Source organism: Octopus sinensis, linkage group LG2 (assembly GCF_006345805.1).
Source record: "Octopus sinensis linkage group LG2, ASM634580v1, whole genome shotgun sequence".
NCBI lineage: Eukaryota > Metazoa > Mollusca > Cephalopoda > Octopoda > Octopodidae > Octopus > Octopus sinensis.
In genome coordinates, this window is record NC_042998.1 from 144,048,322 (window position 1) to 144,064,800 (window position 16,479).

The following is a 16,479-nucleotide window of genomic DNA, read 5'->3' on the forward strand; positions in this document are numbered from 1 at the left end:
GTATGTGGGAGACAGGGAGGTGGTTTTATGCCAGGTGTTGAGAGGTTAAAATATGATAGAGACAAACACAGGTGTCTTGCTACAGAAGAGATATATGGCTACTCTACATTATATAAGGATGGGTGAGAGGAGCCAAAAAGAAGACAGAGATGGTGGTGATAAGATGCCTGAGCAGACACTCAAAGTACAAGAACCGAAAACCAATCCCCATCACTTTCATCATCATTGTTTTTAACGTCCACTTTTCCATGCTTGCATGGGTCAGACAGAATTTGTTGAGGCAGATTTTCTACAGTCAGATACTCTTACCAACTCTCATGTGTTTCTAAAGCATTGTCTTTTGTTTCCAATATTCTACAAAAACACAGGGAAATATTACCTTGTTTAGAAAAATGTGAGGTTTGGCAACAAGAAGGACATCTGGCAAACTCTCCTACTTAGCAGAAGCCATTCCATAACACAATCTGACAGCCAGAGGCTTGTGAGTGTCCCCACTTCCACCTATTCAGACATAGTTGGCACCACATTTGAAAAGTGGAGTTTCCACCCTCCATCCAAATCTACACCAACAGTCATGGGACCTTGTAGAGGATACACTGACTACAGTAATCCCTTGCAGTTTATTATTTAAGCTTATGTCGATTCCTCGTGGTGTTGTTTCTAGTATTTATAATAAAATAAATCTATACAAATTATAAAAATAATTTTAAAATATATACAGTAGTGCTATTTTTCTTTGCAGATTTTCACTTTAAAACCCTAACCCTAAAACCTTAAAACCAGTACAAACACACGAATGATGTCATAAATAACAGTGACAAACGAAAAATACACCACTGATAGTTGTTGTTGACAATACACGTCATTTGGAATGTAACACCCACGATAATTGAAGGATTACTGTATATCTAACTGGAAGGTTTGGCCTCCTCCAATGGTTGCTACTCTTTAGCCATAAAGATTGTGACATTCCAATTCCCTATCATTAACAATTGTTCTCCTTTGGACTTGGCTTCAGAGTCATGAAAACAAATTCTATGTGCTCCCACCCTACACTTTCCAGGAATTGCAGATTGATTGCTGGTTGTAAGAGAAAGTGAGAGAGACAGTAGATACATAGATTGAAAGAAAAGTTGATACATAGATACATTGACACATTGTTAAATCAATGACAAATAACGACAGCAAATATTAATGTCACTTTCATTTTTCATTACTACACAAGGATAAAATTAACTCGCAAGTGACTGAGTACTCCACAGACATGCATACCATTAACGTAGGTCTCATGGAGATTCAGCCTCACACAGAATATGACAAGGCTGGTCCCTTTCAATTACAGCTACAACTCATTTTGGCCAGCTGAGTGGACTAGAGCAAGATGAACCTTCAAGTGGTTGGGAAAAAAATGAAAAAAGATCCTATACAGGGGCAGGAAAATCTTTTTAGTAGTTAGGGTTACTATGGATATTAATCCGGTCCTAACAGTAGCATTTGTGGGTCTCACAGATCTGGAGGCCAAGCCTCCATATAAACACCGATGCGCAGGCTGTTGTTATCAAACTGAGCATGAGTCAAGGGTGAAGAGACGACGGAATAGAAATTATTTCTACTTATACTAAACACAACATTTTTGCCTTACGATATGGAACATTCCCTTTTCTTTCCCTCTTTTCAAAAAATGACACTCTGCTGGCTATGACAATGAAGTTCCTGTTTATCTGATCAATAGAACAGTCTGCTCATAAAATTAACATGCAAGTGACTGAGTACTCCACAGACATGCATACTATAAGGTAATTCTCAGGGAGATTCAGCCTCACACAAAATGTGACTAGGCTGGCCCCTTTGAATTACATTTGAGTGTACTGCAGCAAGGTGAAGTAGAGTACCTTGCTCAAGAACACAGCGCATCGCTGGGAAACATACTCATGACTTTACAATCATGGACTGAATACCCCTAACCATTGAGCCATGCACCTTCATTATCTTAACTGTAGAGAAAAGAAGTTAAGCAATAAAGACAGAGAAAGGAAAGTCTCAAGTCATTCACAATGACAATTAGACTGAAATACAATCGATCTTTTCTAGCTTCATTACTTTTAGCAATGAAGAAGAGGGAAAGACATTCAGTAATGAATAGAAGGAAAGTCTTTCAGATGTTTACGTTTTTATTCTGGGAGTTCTAGAATGATCAGTGTTCTCTCTTCTTTTGCCCACCCTTGGTACATAATTGTCTTCTTTCATTGTTCTTCATGTCTTTTATTTGGTGGGAAAGACCATGTTTTGTTCTCAGGCATGTTTAATGTTTTCTCTACAAACTACAAACAAGCCCCACTCCCTTTTTGTTTTTTATACAAAATCTAATGCAAATTTCAAACAGGATATGGCTGTGAAAAGAGCTCAGAAAAATGGGTAATACCTCTTACAAAATGGGTGGGGGGAAAAAAGCTGCCAATAGGTGGCTACACAAAATTCAACACTATACTTTAAAAAGTGTCTTCTACTATAGCCTCAGGCTGCCCAAAGCTTCATGAGGGAATTTGGTAGTTGGAAAATGAAAGAAGCCCGTCATATATATATATATATATATATATATGTGTGTGTGTGTGTGTGTGTGTGTGTGTGTGTGTGTTTGTTTGTCTCTCCACCACCATTGCTTGACAACCGATGCTGGTATGCTTGCATGCCTGTAACTTAGCTATTCAGCAGAAGAGACTGATAGAATAAGCACCAGGCTTACAGAGAACAAGTCCGGGGGATGATTTCTTCAACTAAAGGGCGGTGCTCCAGCATGGCCACCATCAAATGACTGAAACAAGTAAAAGAATACCAGAAGAACATTCCATACCACCAAACCAAGAAGGTTCTTTGAATATGCACGATGTATTTTAAGGCTAAATAGTAATTCTGTTTACGTTTGCATAGCTGAGATATTTTGGTTGGATTATAAAGTTATCAGTTTTACACTTCTTTATTCTGTAACTATCACAATATAGAAACATTTTTCATGGCACCAGCACACAATTTACAGACGCTTACATTTTTTATATTTTCCATGAATTTTTCACAGGTTCAGCTAGTTATTATTATTATTATTTTAGAACAAGGCCAGCAATTTTGAGTGGAAAGGGTTAGTCTATTACATCAACCCCAGTACTTGACTGGTACTTATTTTATAAACCTCAAAAAGATAAAAGGTAAAGTTGATCTCAGCAGGACTCATAACAAATAGCCAGAGAAAATACAAAGCATTTCGTCTAATGCTCTAACAATTCTGCTAATACACGACTACTACCATCATAATAACAATAATAATAGAATATGAAGAAATTGGTTAATTTGTATGGAGTTTAAGATCTAGGTTAACAAAAATACAGTGTGTATGTGTATTTATGTATACACATACACAAAGAGGTATGGCAAAGTCAAAGAATACCTAGCAGCTTAAAAAGGTATTTATTTCATACATTTGTTTATTCGATTCTGATTGCTGTGGCAAAAAGATTTAAATAGCCCGAGGACTGTTTTTCCATGGCATTTAATACAGTACAATGTATGTATAACTGAAACTCAGCTAAAAGTTAAAATTGATTTAGCAGCACTGAAATAAGGAGAGAAATCATCATCGTCATTAATGTCTGTCTTCTGTGCAGACAGGCTGGGTGGTTTGACAGGATTTAATAAGCTGAAAGACTGCATTGAGCTCCAATGTCCTTTTGACATGGCCTCCATAAGCTGGATGCTTTTTGAGTGTACCAAGTGCATTTCTTTGTTTTGTTTTTGTGACATCAGCACCAGTGATTTTGCAATGCAAGATAAAGGAGTGTGCAAGATAAAGGAGAAGCCTCTCAACTGAATGAGGTTGTAAGTGGTGGGGAGAGCTGGCTTCATACTAGGTGTATGACAGAGGAACAGGCATAGGCGTCTTGTTATAGAAGAAATACATGGCTACCCTGCATTATACAAGGAGTAATGGAAGGTAAACGTAACCATGGTTGGATTTAAACCCAGAACATAGGGAGATGTAACTAAATACTGCACCCTACTGTTTTTACCACTCAACTGTCAAAAGTTAATAAATTATTTATTCTTACAACTTATTGATGTGAGGATGGAAGTTTTAGAAAAATTTACCAGAAATTTTAATATATATATATGTGAGAATTTTACAGGGAAAAACAACTGATAAAACCTTGTTCTTGTTACCTTGAAATGAATTGATTTAACTAGCTAACCTTCATGATCTAACTGACTAACCTATATACATAGCAGCTACAAACAAAATGATTATGTTCCTATGTTAATACATTCAACCCTACTTTCAACTTAGCATGATAATCAGCTATTATTAATACACACATGCTCTTAGCAAATCATTTTACAAGCTAAATATATAAATAAATCAGAACTATGCAGTTGATATACTTTCCTTATTCTCCAAAGCTCTTTTCATAGTTTCAAGGTGAATTTCTTTCATATTGTGGTTCCAAGATATTTGTTTTGTCACACCCCCACCACGCTTGCAGAATAACATTCCAAATAACAGACTTAGAAAAGAACAGCTGTTCTAAAGAAAGCTCTTCTCAGTTGGTATTATTAAAGATACTGGTATTCTTAATTACTAAATTAAAATCTTACTATCATAGCAAATACAATGAGTTAATAATATATCAACAAGAAAACCCAAGTTGAATATCTATCCGTGTATGTGTCTCTTTCTCTCTTTGTCTTCACATTGAGAGAGAGAGAGAGATGGAATGAAATATTAGCAGTTGGCTGAAATTGTCAAGACATATGTCATTTATAATGCCTTGAGCTGCATTCTGGTAAATCTGCAATATTAGATGGATTCATTTCTGCCATACATGAACCCAGGGAACCTATCTTTGGTAAAAGAATGGTGCTAATAGTCATGGGTCAGATGAGAGTACATAGAGGCTGAGTTTCAGACCCCCTTCCTGTCACCAGCCTCTACTTGTTTCCATGCAAAGTAATAATCTCCTAGTCTACAGAACACCAAACAACAGCCTGGATATATTTATATGGAGACTGCATAAATGACACTTTTGTTTATGAAGATCACACAACATGTCAAGACATGTGAAGAGAAAAAGCCTGGACATACACTTTCAGTACACTGTAAGCAAAGGTACCACCAACAAGCCATTGTTAATAATCAGTAAACACATAAAGATAAGGAAAATATAAATTTACTTGCAAAAATACACATGTACACAGCTACATGTGTACACACACACACACACACAGCTACAAATGTATACACATACACACAGAATTACACGTGTATATACACACACACAGCTAGATATGTATACACATACACAACAGGCATTTTAGAGTTTCTGCTTACCAAATCCAATCACAAGGATTTGGTTGACCCAGAGTCATCATAGAAGACACTTACCCAAGGTGCCATGCAATGGGACTGAACACAAAACCACATGGTTCAGAAGCAAACTTCTTAAACAAACAACCATGCATAAACTCTGTGAGAAGTATAGTCATGCCAGTAAATTAAGAACAAATGGATGCATCAATGATATTTATAACATTATATAAATAGTAGTGTTATTTAAGTAACTCCAGCCTGACCTCAGAGAGACAAGAAAGCCAACACTTTAAAACTCATATGCTATACAGTGTGTAGTAAATAACTCAATAGTGGTCCAGACAGACATTAGGGGAACCTCTATAAAGTCCTGCATCAACCCCATTTCCCTCAACAAACTCTTACAACCATCTTTAACTCTTTTTGATCCCAACCCACCTGAGACTGTCCTTAGTTCTTTGATAAATCCACTGTTTAAAATGGTCAAAAATAAAACCTATTAAAATTTCCATGTTAATTTATGTCCCAAATATTAGCTTAATAACAACAGTGTTGTTTTACTAAATTCTTCATTATTTTCAAAATTAATTGAAACAAAGACAGTTTATTTCAACAGAAATATGGTAAAAAAAAAAGGGTTAAAATGAAGACCACATATTTCCAATGCTAGAGCTTGCCACACAACAATCCTAGATAGACCTGACTAGGAAAATGCCAACCTAATACTATTATAGTATCTACCTCTGTCATTGTTTGCTGAAGCACAGTTAACTAGAGCTAAAAACACTAGCTGATATGACTAAAATTTCACAGAAATTTAAACAATCAGGGTCTGAGTTACAAATAATCGTTTAACCAGATTTTTAACAAATGAAGCACTGACATGAAAGTTACATTTTAAAAAATGCTTTAAAATAAATGTGAATAAATATTGATGGGAAACAGCTGGAGATTATGACATTCATGCCTTTTAGGTAATTATAGTAAAATGGTTATAACTGAGAAAGTTAAAAATCGGTTAAGTCCTTCAAGTATTTGTTATTTCATTGAACATATTACAAGGAAAAAAAATTACGTCCATAAATAAGGAATTATTTATGAATGTAATTACATCCATAACACAAACAAAAACACTACAAATACATTTCTTAGCCATTTCAATTAAACAATAAAATACTTTTTAATGCATTTTTACTACAGAAGATATTTTACAACAAAATATGCAAGTGTGTGCATATATATATATATATATATATCATCATCATCATCATCGTTTAACGTCCGCTTTCCATGCTAGCATGGGTTGGACGGTGTATATATATATATATATATATATATATATATATATCATTTTATGTTAACTGCAAGCATGGAAAGTAAACATAAAATAATGATGATAACATACACAAACAATATAAAAAAAAAGGTTCGATATTTACCCGAAAGAAAAATTCTTCATTCCATTTTGGATTCAATGTCTACAAAGATAAGGAAATAAAGCTCTAAGTAAATTGTGTATTAAAAAAACAAACAAATATGTATATATGTGTGTGTGTGTATATATATATATTTAAAGACTTAAATCCAAAGAAAGGACAGGGCCTCAGGTATCCAGCCAACCAGTCTGTCAGTCACAATACTAATGCTACTGAGGACAAATATGTAAAACAGAAAAGAAAAGTCAACAGATAAAGCTAAGTGGCCAAACAATCAGAGAAAGTCCAGCTGACAGGAGATAGTCAACAACTTTAAATACTTTGCTGTTTCTCTCCACAATATGATATAGGTACATGATGGGGCAGGGTGAGGGGGGGGGGGAATGTGGTGGTTTACATGTGTGCACACACACACACACACAGATTTAAATGCACAGGCAGGCTGTCGGTTGAGTTTTGTCTGTCTTATCTTTTATCTTTTGCTTGTCTCAGTCATTGGGCTGCAGTCATGCTGGGGCACCACCTTGAATGGTTTAGTGGAACAAATCAACTCCAGTACTTATATTTTTATTTCTTTTCTATCAGTCTCTGTTGCCAAACTGCTAGGTTACAGAGATGTAAACTAAACACTAGTTGTTAAGAAGTGGTAGTGGGGGGGTCAAACACAAACATACATCATCATCATCATCATTTAGCGTCCGTTCTCCATGCTAGCATGGGTTGGACGGTTCAACTGGGGTCTGTGAAGCTGGAAGGCTTCATCAGGCCCAGTCAGATCTGGCAGTGTTTCTACGGCTGGATGCCCTTCCTAACGCCAACCACTCCGTGAGTGTAGTGGGTGCTTTTTACGTGTCACCGGCACGGGGCCAGGCGAGGCTGGCAACGGACACGAACAGATGGTGCTTTTACGTGCCACCAACACGGGGGCCAGACAGAGCTGGCAAACGGCCACGAAACGGATGGTGCTTTTACGTGTCACCGGCACGGGGGCCAGGCGAGGCTGGCAACGGGCACGAACGGATGGTGCTTTTACATGCCACCGACACGGGGGCCAGACAGGGCTGGCAAACGGCCACAAACGGATGGTGCTTTTACGTGTCACCGGCACGGAGGCCAGGCGAGGCTGGCAACGGACACGAACGGATGGTGCTTTTACATGTCACCGACATGGGGGCCAGACAGGGCTGGCAAACGGCCACGAACGGATGGTGCTTTTACGTGTCACCGGCACGGGGGCCAGACAGAGCTGGCAAACGGCCACGAACGGATGGTGCTTTTACGTGTCACCGACACGGGGGCCAGACAGAGCTGGCAAATGGCCACGAACGGATGGTGCTTTTACGTGTCACCGGCACGGGGGCCAGACAGAGCTGGCAAACGGCCACAAACGGATGGTACTTTTACGTGTCACCGGCACGGGGGCCAGGCCAGGCTGGCAACGAACACGAACGGATGGTGCTTTTACGTGCCACCTACACGGGGGCCAGACAGGGCTGGCGAACGGCTACAAACGGATGGTACTTTTACGTGTCACCTGCACGGGGGCCCTGATGTTGATCGACCTCAATTTGGTTTGATCTTGATTTTGACTGTTCTCACTGGTCTTGCCGGGTTTTCTCACGCACAGCATACCTCCAAAGGTCTCGGTCACTGGTCATTTCCTTGGTGAGACCTAAAGTTCGAAGGTCGTGCTTCACTGCCTCGACCCAGGTTTTCCTGGGTCTACCTCTTCCACAGGTCCCCTCAACTGCCAGGGTGTGGCACTTTCACACACAACTATCTTCAGCCATTCTCATCACATGACCATACCAGCGCATACGTCTCTCTTGCACACAGCAACTGATACTTCTTAGGTTCAACTTTTCTCTCAAGGTACTTACACTCTGTCGATTATGAACACTGACGTTACACATCCATCGGAGCATACTAGCTTCATTTCTTGTGAGCTTACGCAAATCCTCAGCAGTCACAGCCCAAGTTTCACTACCATGTAGCATGGCTGTACGTACACATGCATCATACAGTCTGCCTTTTACTTTGAGCGAGAGGCCTTTTGTCACCAGCAGAGGTAAGAGCTCTCTAAACTTTGCCCAGGCTATTCTTACTCTAGCATTTATATATATACATATGACAGGCTTCTACATAGTTTCCAACTACCAAATTCAAAGCATTAATTAGCCTGGGGTTACAGTAAAAGATACTTGCTCAAGGTACTGTACAATGGGACTGAACCCAACACTACACAGTTGCAAAGCAAGCTTCTTAAAGTACTCCAAACAGTGAGAGATAAATTTCATTTAATGTACACAGTATAAAGATATCAGTTACTAAATAGTTTCTTGCTTTGAAGACAAGTCTAGGTAGGTTTTTATAACATGCCTTGTGTCTCCAAGCAATTTTCTGGTTCTGAGAACATGGCGGCCTATTCTATTTGCAAATCAGGACACTTGTACAAGAGAAATCATGACAAAAAATAAGAAGGTAGATGTGAAAACTGGCAGGGTCATTAAAAAAGAAAAAGAAAATTAGTTATATGAGTGAGTGTGCATGCGTGCATATCAACATGCAAGTAAAGATGTACACACACGTGTGTGTCTATGTGTGGTAAGCTAGAGAAGCATGTGTGCACTTTGTCCATTACATATCTTGATATTAGCATCAGGCTGTTTTCATTTACGTCTTCATAGTATTTTTTAAACTAAATAAAAAATAGCACCCAAAATCAAATGTGTTCTTACAGATGAGTAGTTCACATGTGATTGCTATAGTGTACTAAAGAACATATCTATAGACCTTTAGCCAACATGTTATGTCATGGAAAATATATACATAATATCTACATACACGATATTCAATTGTCTATATAGACATAATCTTTATATTCATCATTATATACAGTGTTGTCTAAAAATTCCATAGATATGAAGGGTAGACATGACTATGTGGTTGAGAAGCTTGCCTTCCAAACATGTTCAGTCCTACTGAGTGGCACCTTGGGTAAGTGTCTTCTACTATGACTCCAGGCCAACAAAAGACTTGTGGGCAGATTTGGGAGATGGAAACTGAAAGATGCCTATCATATCTATATCTTCTATTTTTTACTTGTTTCAGTCATAAGATTGAGGTCATGCTGGGGCACCACCTTGAAGAATTTTTAGTCAAATGAATCACTCCACCCTCCAGTACTTAATTTTTGTTAAGCCTGGTTCTCATTCTATCAATTTTTTTTTTTTGCCATACACACACACACAAACACACACTAGCAATGCATCCCAGAGTTGCCCAGGTGTTATGACCTACAAGCACATTGTACTATTTACTCCTTTCTTATGGGCAGAATCGGCACAGCTGATACATAGTTAATGGAATAAAGGAAGTCATTTTTTTTTTTAATAGTGGAGAGCAAGGGTACAATTTGCATGGGTTTTCATGAAAGCGCTTTCTGTTCTTAAGAAGGATCAGAAACTATGTATTGTTTCATCATATAAAAGGGGGTTAATACGATTTTAACCAGAAATCAGATTTTCAAAATTTAAATTTCCCTCTATCCCTGCCGTAATTTGTTAATTTGTAACTTTTTTCAATTTTATTTTGTTGTTGTGTGGTAAGTAGCTTACTTACCAACCACATGGTTCCAGGTTCATTCCCACTACATGGCACCTTGAGCAAGTGTCTTCTACTATAGCCTCGGGCCAACCAAAGCCTTGTGAGTGGATTTGGTAGACAGAAACTGAAAGAATTCCGTCATATATATGTATATATATATATGTATGGGTGTATATGTTTGTGTGTCTGTGTTTGTCTCCCCCCCCCCAACATCGCCTGACAACCAATGGTGGTGTGTTTACATCCCTGTAACTTAGCGGTTCAGCAAAAGTGACTGATATAATAAGTACTAGGCTTCCAAAGAATAAGTCCTGGGGTCAATTTGCTCGACTAAAGGTGGTGCTCCAGCATGGCCACAGTCAAATGACTGAAACAAGAAGGAGTAAAAGAGTAAAACAGAGTATCTACATAGAAAAATACAGAGATTACAAATGTGGGAAATATATATATATATATATATATATAAAAAATAGAAATATTAAATTTCTAAATATCTCAGAGAGATATAAGCAGTGGTGGAACAATAGAGCAGTTGCATACTGTCAACTTAACATGACAGTCCCATAAAGGGAATCACACCACCGCTATTTAACCCTAGGAAGCATCAGCGCTTCCTGCTGGCCTTGACACATTTCCTGTGTCCGTATGTTTACAAGAGGGAGACAAGCACCCCCATCCAGCTAAGCCTGCATTCAGAGACATGTTTCTGAGTCTTGCTCTATCGTTCCACCACTGCTTATATCTCTCTGAGATATTTAAAAATTTAATATTTCTATTCTTTGTGATCAGTGAATTTACTTCACTGAAATTATGTTTACAAGGTCTAGACAGGTATCTGCAACCAGCTAGCAAGCCATGCTACTCCAGACTGATGACGAACAAGACTCAGAAACATGTCTCTGGATGCAGGCTTAGCTGGATGGGGGTGCTTGTCTCGCCCTTGTAAACATACAGACACAGGAAATGTGTCAAGGCCGACAGGAAATGCTGATGCTTCCTAGGGCTAAATAGCAGTGGTGTGATTCCCTTTATGGGACTGTCACGTTACGTTGACAGTATGCAACTTCTCTCTCTCTCTCTCTCTCTCCATATATATATATATATATATATATATATATATATATATATTATAGTTTAATTTTTCCTAGAGAAACATTCAATACCCTTTCCCCCACCTTGCCCACCCATCACCTACTGGCTTTCAAAAGGCTAAAATCTCCCAATCATTCACTTTTGTCTGATGTTTCCTACATGCATAGAATTCTACTGAAATAGTAGACTTAAAAAATACCAGACCACCAAGAGAAAATCCGACATGCTAGAAACAATAGGTAAATGACATTATTTCTGAAGAAACTTCCCTGCTTTCCAAAAAGCTAAAGTGAAACATTGGGAGTGAGTAGCTTTTTGGAACTGGTGAGGTGATGGGTAAAATTCTTAATGATTCATACTCTCTGTTTTTTCTCCATGGATTACCAAGAATAAAAATTTGAAAAAATTTGAAAAATTAATTTGATGGGGAGAGAGAGAAAATTAAAATATTGAGAACATGTTTTATGGGTGAAATCCTAATTTCCTGTATCACAAACATAGGAATCGGAAGAAATTTAGGAAAAAAATAAGGAGAGGGGACGGAAATGTCACCTCAGACATGCGAGAAAGAAGAGGTAAAGGACAGAATTTCTGGGGAAAACGTCCATTTAAGTTTATATCGAAGATCAGGTTTTACCTAGAGTGTGCATATGCATGTGTGTGTGTCAAAGAAAGTATTTTTTTATGGCATTATTTCATTTGAAGAAGCAAAGTTGTCAACTCGATATATATGGGATCATATGATTGTTAATTTCCATAAAATTGTTTTAATTTCTGTATGCTTTGAAGAGAGGAGAAATTGAAAGAGAGGATAAAGAGAAAGAAATGACATTTGCTTTGAAGCGAGAGGAGAAAGTGTAAGATATACGTGTATATGAAATGGACATGTGTGTGTGTGTGTGTGTGTGTGTGTGAGAGAGAGAGAGACTGAGTGTGTGAAGGTGTGTGTTGTGATGTATGATATTTTTTGCATGTATGTGCAAGTGACACTCGCTCTCTCTCTCACACACACATTATCTTTCATATACATGTACATAAACAGGCAGAGGTAAAGAATATGCACACCACCTGTTTTCAGTGTAACCCTAACCACCAAGAGTGTGTATTCTTGACCTTCGCCCATAAATACATATGCATACATCTTTTTTGTGCAAGAGAGAGAGAGTGTGAGGCTGTATTTCCTCATGACATATAGAAAAATGGATGTCTTTTAATGCAATTTTTTTGGTTGTAACTTATTTTAATACAATATTTATATGTACATTTTCATAAATGTTTGTCTGAGTAGAATTCTACACATGAAACATAGGACAAAAGTGATATATTAGAAGCAAATCAAAATATTGTCAGAAAATGACCTCAAAATTGTGCGACCCAACCTAGTTAAGGTTATTTTAGTTGTAAAAAAGAGTTGTTGAGTCAAAAACATAAGTTTATTTGGTAGACAAGTAATAAGCAGTTTTCTTTATTATAATACATATGTGACTAATTCGGAGAAACATTACTTTCATTATTCACACAACATCACTCTTGTAATGCAACACTTTGTAATTTTGATTGAAATTGAAAGTGTGAAACTATTTTCCTTTTCTGATGAAACCTGGTAGTGTAGAGAAGTGTATTTGAAATAACTGTAGCTGGTTATTGAGAAAACGTAGAAAATATATAAATGAAAATATAATTTATTTGACATGTGTAATTGATTTGATTGTTCTGGAAGTTGGCGAGATGGCAGAATTGTTAGCATGCCAGGTAAAAATGCTTAAATGGTATTTCACATGTCTTTACATTCTGAGTTCAAATACTGCCGGGGTCAACTTTGCCTTTCATCCTTTCGGGATCAATAAATTAAGTACTAGTGAGCCACTGGGGTCGATGTAATCAACCACTCCCTTCCGCCGAAATTTCAGGACTTGTGCCTATAGCAGAAAGGATTTGATTGTTCTAGTCTTAACATTAGTTGGTAAGAACAGAAGTCATTTGACAACACCCTTTTGTTTGTAATTGGCTATCCTGTTGCAGATTCAATCTGAGGAATATTGAAATAATACCCATCTTGCCCATTCCACATAAGAGAGCATCATAAGAGGGATGAATCTGTGAAACATGTTTAAAGTTGTTATCGTGAACACGAATGAGAATATCATGATTTTCAATGGGATCACAAACCATAAGGATGGCTACTTCATTAGATGTGGGCTTATTACAACTGTGTAAAATGTTCTTTATTATAGTTTACTATAGACATAACAAACGCAGAAACACACACACTCATAGAATTGATAATATTGAAAACAGTAAAATGTACACACACAAAGTTCAAGCGAAATGAAATGTAGTCAATATAGGTGCAAAACATACTTCCTGTAGCATAGTTATGCTATAAAAAAAATGTAAAGTCACCAATTTAGCAAAAGTTAGTTGTCATTTTTCTACTTGTCCTGTATTCAATCAACAAGAACAATTTTTATATAAATAACTAAAATATTTTATGCAATGAAGTCTTAACTACTACATTCATAATTACATGTACAAACTGTTGTGCAAATGCAAATGTTCTGGCTAATAAAATGGATGGAAACTTATACAAATATTGGTGTGGTCATTCTTACTTTCATATGCAGCCTACCTAATATTGTGTGCTGCTATTGACTTAGAAACACAAATTAATGACTATGTAATGAATGACTATGACTTACAGAATAATGACCCACTGAAGTAATTATACATATACTTTTGTTCATAAAGTATTTATTGGCAAATAATTCGCATGCGATATAATTCAGGAGGGTTGAGTGATGAATGCTCAAATGTATATCTACTCAATAAGCAAACTAGAAACTTATTTGTTGTTATATGATTACACTAAGATTTTATGCACTTGAGGTGATCTTTATATCAAAGTTACTGAATGCCCAGACAACACTTGAGGTAACCACTCTTTCTATAGACTTCACTGAAGACAGAGCTATGCACTGGTTATCTGCCTCCTTAAAGACAAGTGGTGACCTTAAGTCTCTAGAAACTCTGAGGAAATTTCTTTCCATAGCCTTAACTAGAGTTAATTGTTATCTCTCTCACCATTCTTTTTTCTTTTGTTTTTTGACATCATCATCATTGTCATCATAACTTCCACTTTTCAATGCTCACATAGATCAGATGGAATTTGTTGAAGCAGATTTTCTACAGCCAGATACCCTTCCTGTCGCCAACACTCACCTGTTTCCAAGCAAGACAATATTTTCCCATGGCTGAACATATTCTCATGGAAGATTACAAATGAAGGACAATGTTCGTATGATGATAGCACTCATTTATAATTATTCTGCAATGTCAAGACAAAGAGAGACAAACAAATGCATACATATGCATATATGATAGGCTTCTTTCAGTTTCTGTGAACCAAATCTACTCAAGAGGCTTTGGCTGACTTAGGACTATAGAAGAAGACACTTCCCCAAGGTACCTGTGCAATAGCATTGAACCTGAAACCACATGATTGGGAAGCAAACTTCTCAACCACATAGCCACTCCTGCACATCATAAATTGTTTTACAGACAGACAGGCAGGTAGATAGATAGGTAGGTAGGTAGGTGGATTGATGGATGGATGGATGGACAGACAGACAGACAGATAGATATGAAAAATGGTGAGACCATTTATGGGTCAACTTGTTGGATACAGGACTGGAGAAAGTCTATTTTACAGTTGTGTACATTATATGTGATGGTCATTTTCAAAGTATCTATTAACAAATAATTACTGCAGAGTATAACAGAGTAGGTTTAATGGCCAACATTCAAATATAAGCCAAGTAAAAGCTACCATTATACAGGTTTAATCCTTTCGAATTCAGTTTATTTTGTCAAATGCAACAATTGTTCATTCACATTATTTTGAATTAATCATGCATTATCTCAAAGCTTCAAGATTATGATGATGTGATAGTTTATTTTTAGAATAACATTATAAGGTAGGTGTGAGAGGCCAAATCTGGTCAGTCTGAACATAAAATAAGTAAATTATTTGGGCCAGATATGGCTGGTTTAAATGCTAAAGGGCTGAACATTAGAAATTATGGTAACTATCTGATATGCTAAGCACCCTAGTAATTGCATATATGCAACTTAACACTGAATAACAAAGAAACGTGGTTAATCATGCATGTGTGTGTGTGTAAATGCAGTTAGGTCAAATGATTAAGAAGTTTGCTTCTTAATCAGGAATTTAGATGGCATCTTTAGCAAATGTCATTTTCTTCAGTCTCCGGTTGACCCTTCCTTTGTATGTGAATCTGGCTAGATTGTACTTTCAGTTTAAAGGTTGAGGCATGTTGCACTGTATCAGATTGATTCTAATTGGAAGAATTACCCTGAAGGTGCAAATGTCTGTAGAGTACTCAATGAACCTGGTAGTTCAGTTGATCAAACATCTGAAAACTTATGGTCAGAAATTCTGAGACACACACACATACACCCACATAATAGTGGTACCACAGCATGGTCACAGCCTATAACTGAAACCAGTAAAAGATAAACCACACATTTAAAAACCTCAATAATAATAGATGGCAATTTACATTTAAAAAATTCTTCTAAATATTATAAATTCAAGTTTATGAAGATTTAGAAAAACAGTGTGTTTACTTTTTTTTTAATTTTACAAGTAAATTGTTTATTTACTGAATACCTGAGACTAAAAGAAATCTAATATAATCTTAGATTTTAGTATAGTTATATAATCTGTCTTAGGTTATACTACGAGCATCATGTCTGTGTTTCTTATACTGGATTAACAGCACTTGTTATTGCTGAAGATTATAAATTAAAATTCTGATCAGACCCATTGGATCATGTCAAATCATCTAACCAATGCCAGCATGGAAATGGATATTTGATGTTGATGATGATGATATTTAGGTTTCATAAATTCAATCAATTTTAAAATAATCACCAACAAAAAAAAAAAAAAATTAAAATTAAACACTTAAC

At 36.8% G+C, this 16,479-nt stretch overlaps 1 protein-coding gene across 12 annotated transcripts in view; it reads right to left on the reverse strand.

Annotated features, from left to right (window-relative positions):
* Window positions 1–16,479, reverse strand: part of LOC115222300 (E3 ubiquitin-protein ligase NEDD4) — a 349,242-nt gene that overhangs the window by 60,239 nt on the left and 272,524 nt on the right. For all 12 annotated transcript variants that reach the window (XM_036499996.1, XM_029792502.2, XM_029792488.2 and 9 more), the window contains one exon: window positions 6,793–6,831. In XM_036499996.1, coding sequence (XP_036355889.1) covers window positions 6,793–6,831 — 39 coding nt within the window. The remainder of the gene's footprint in view (window positions 1–6,792; window positions 6,832–16,479) is intronic.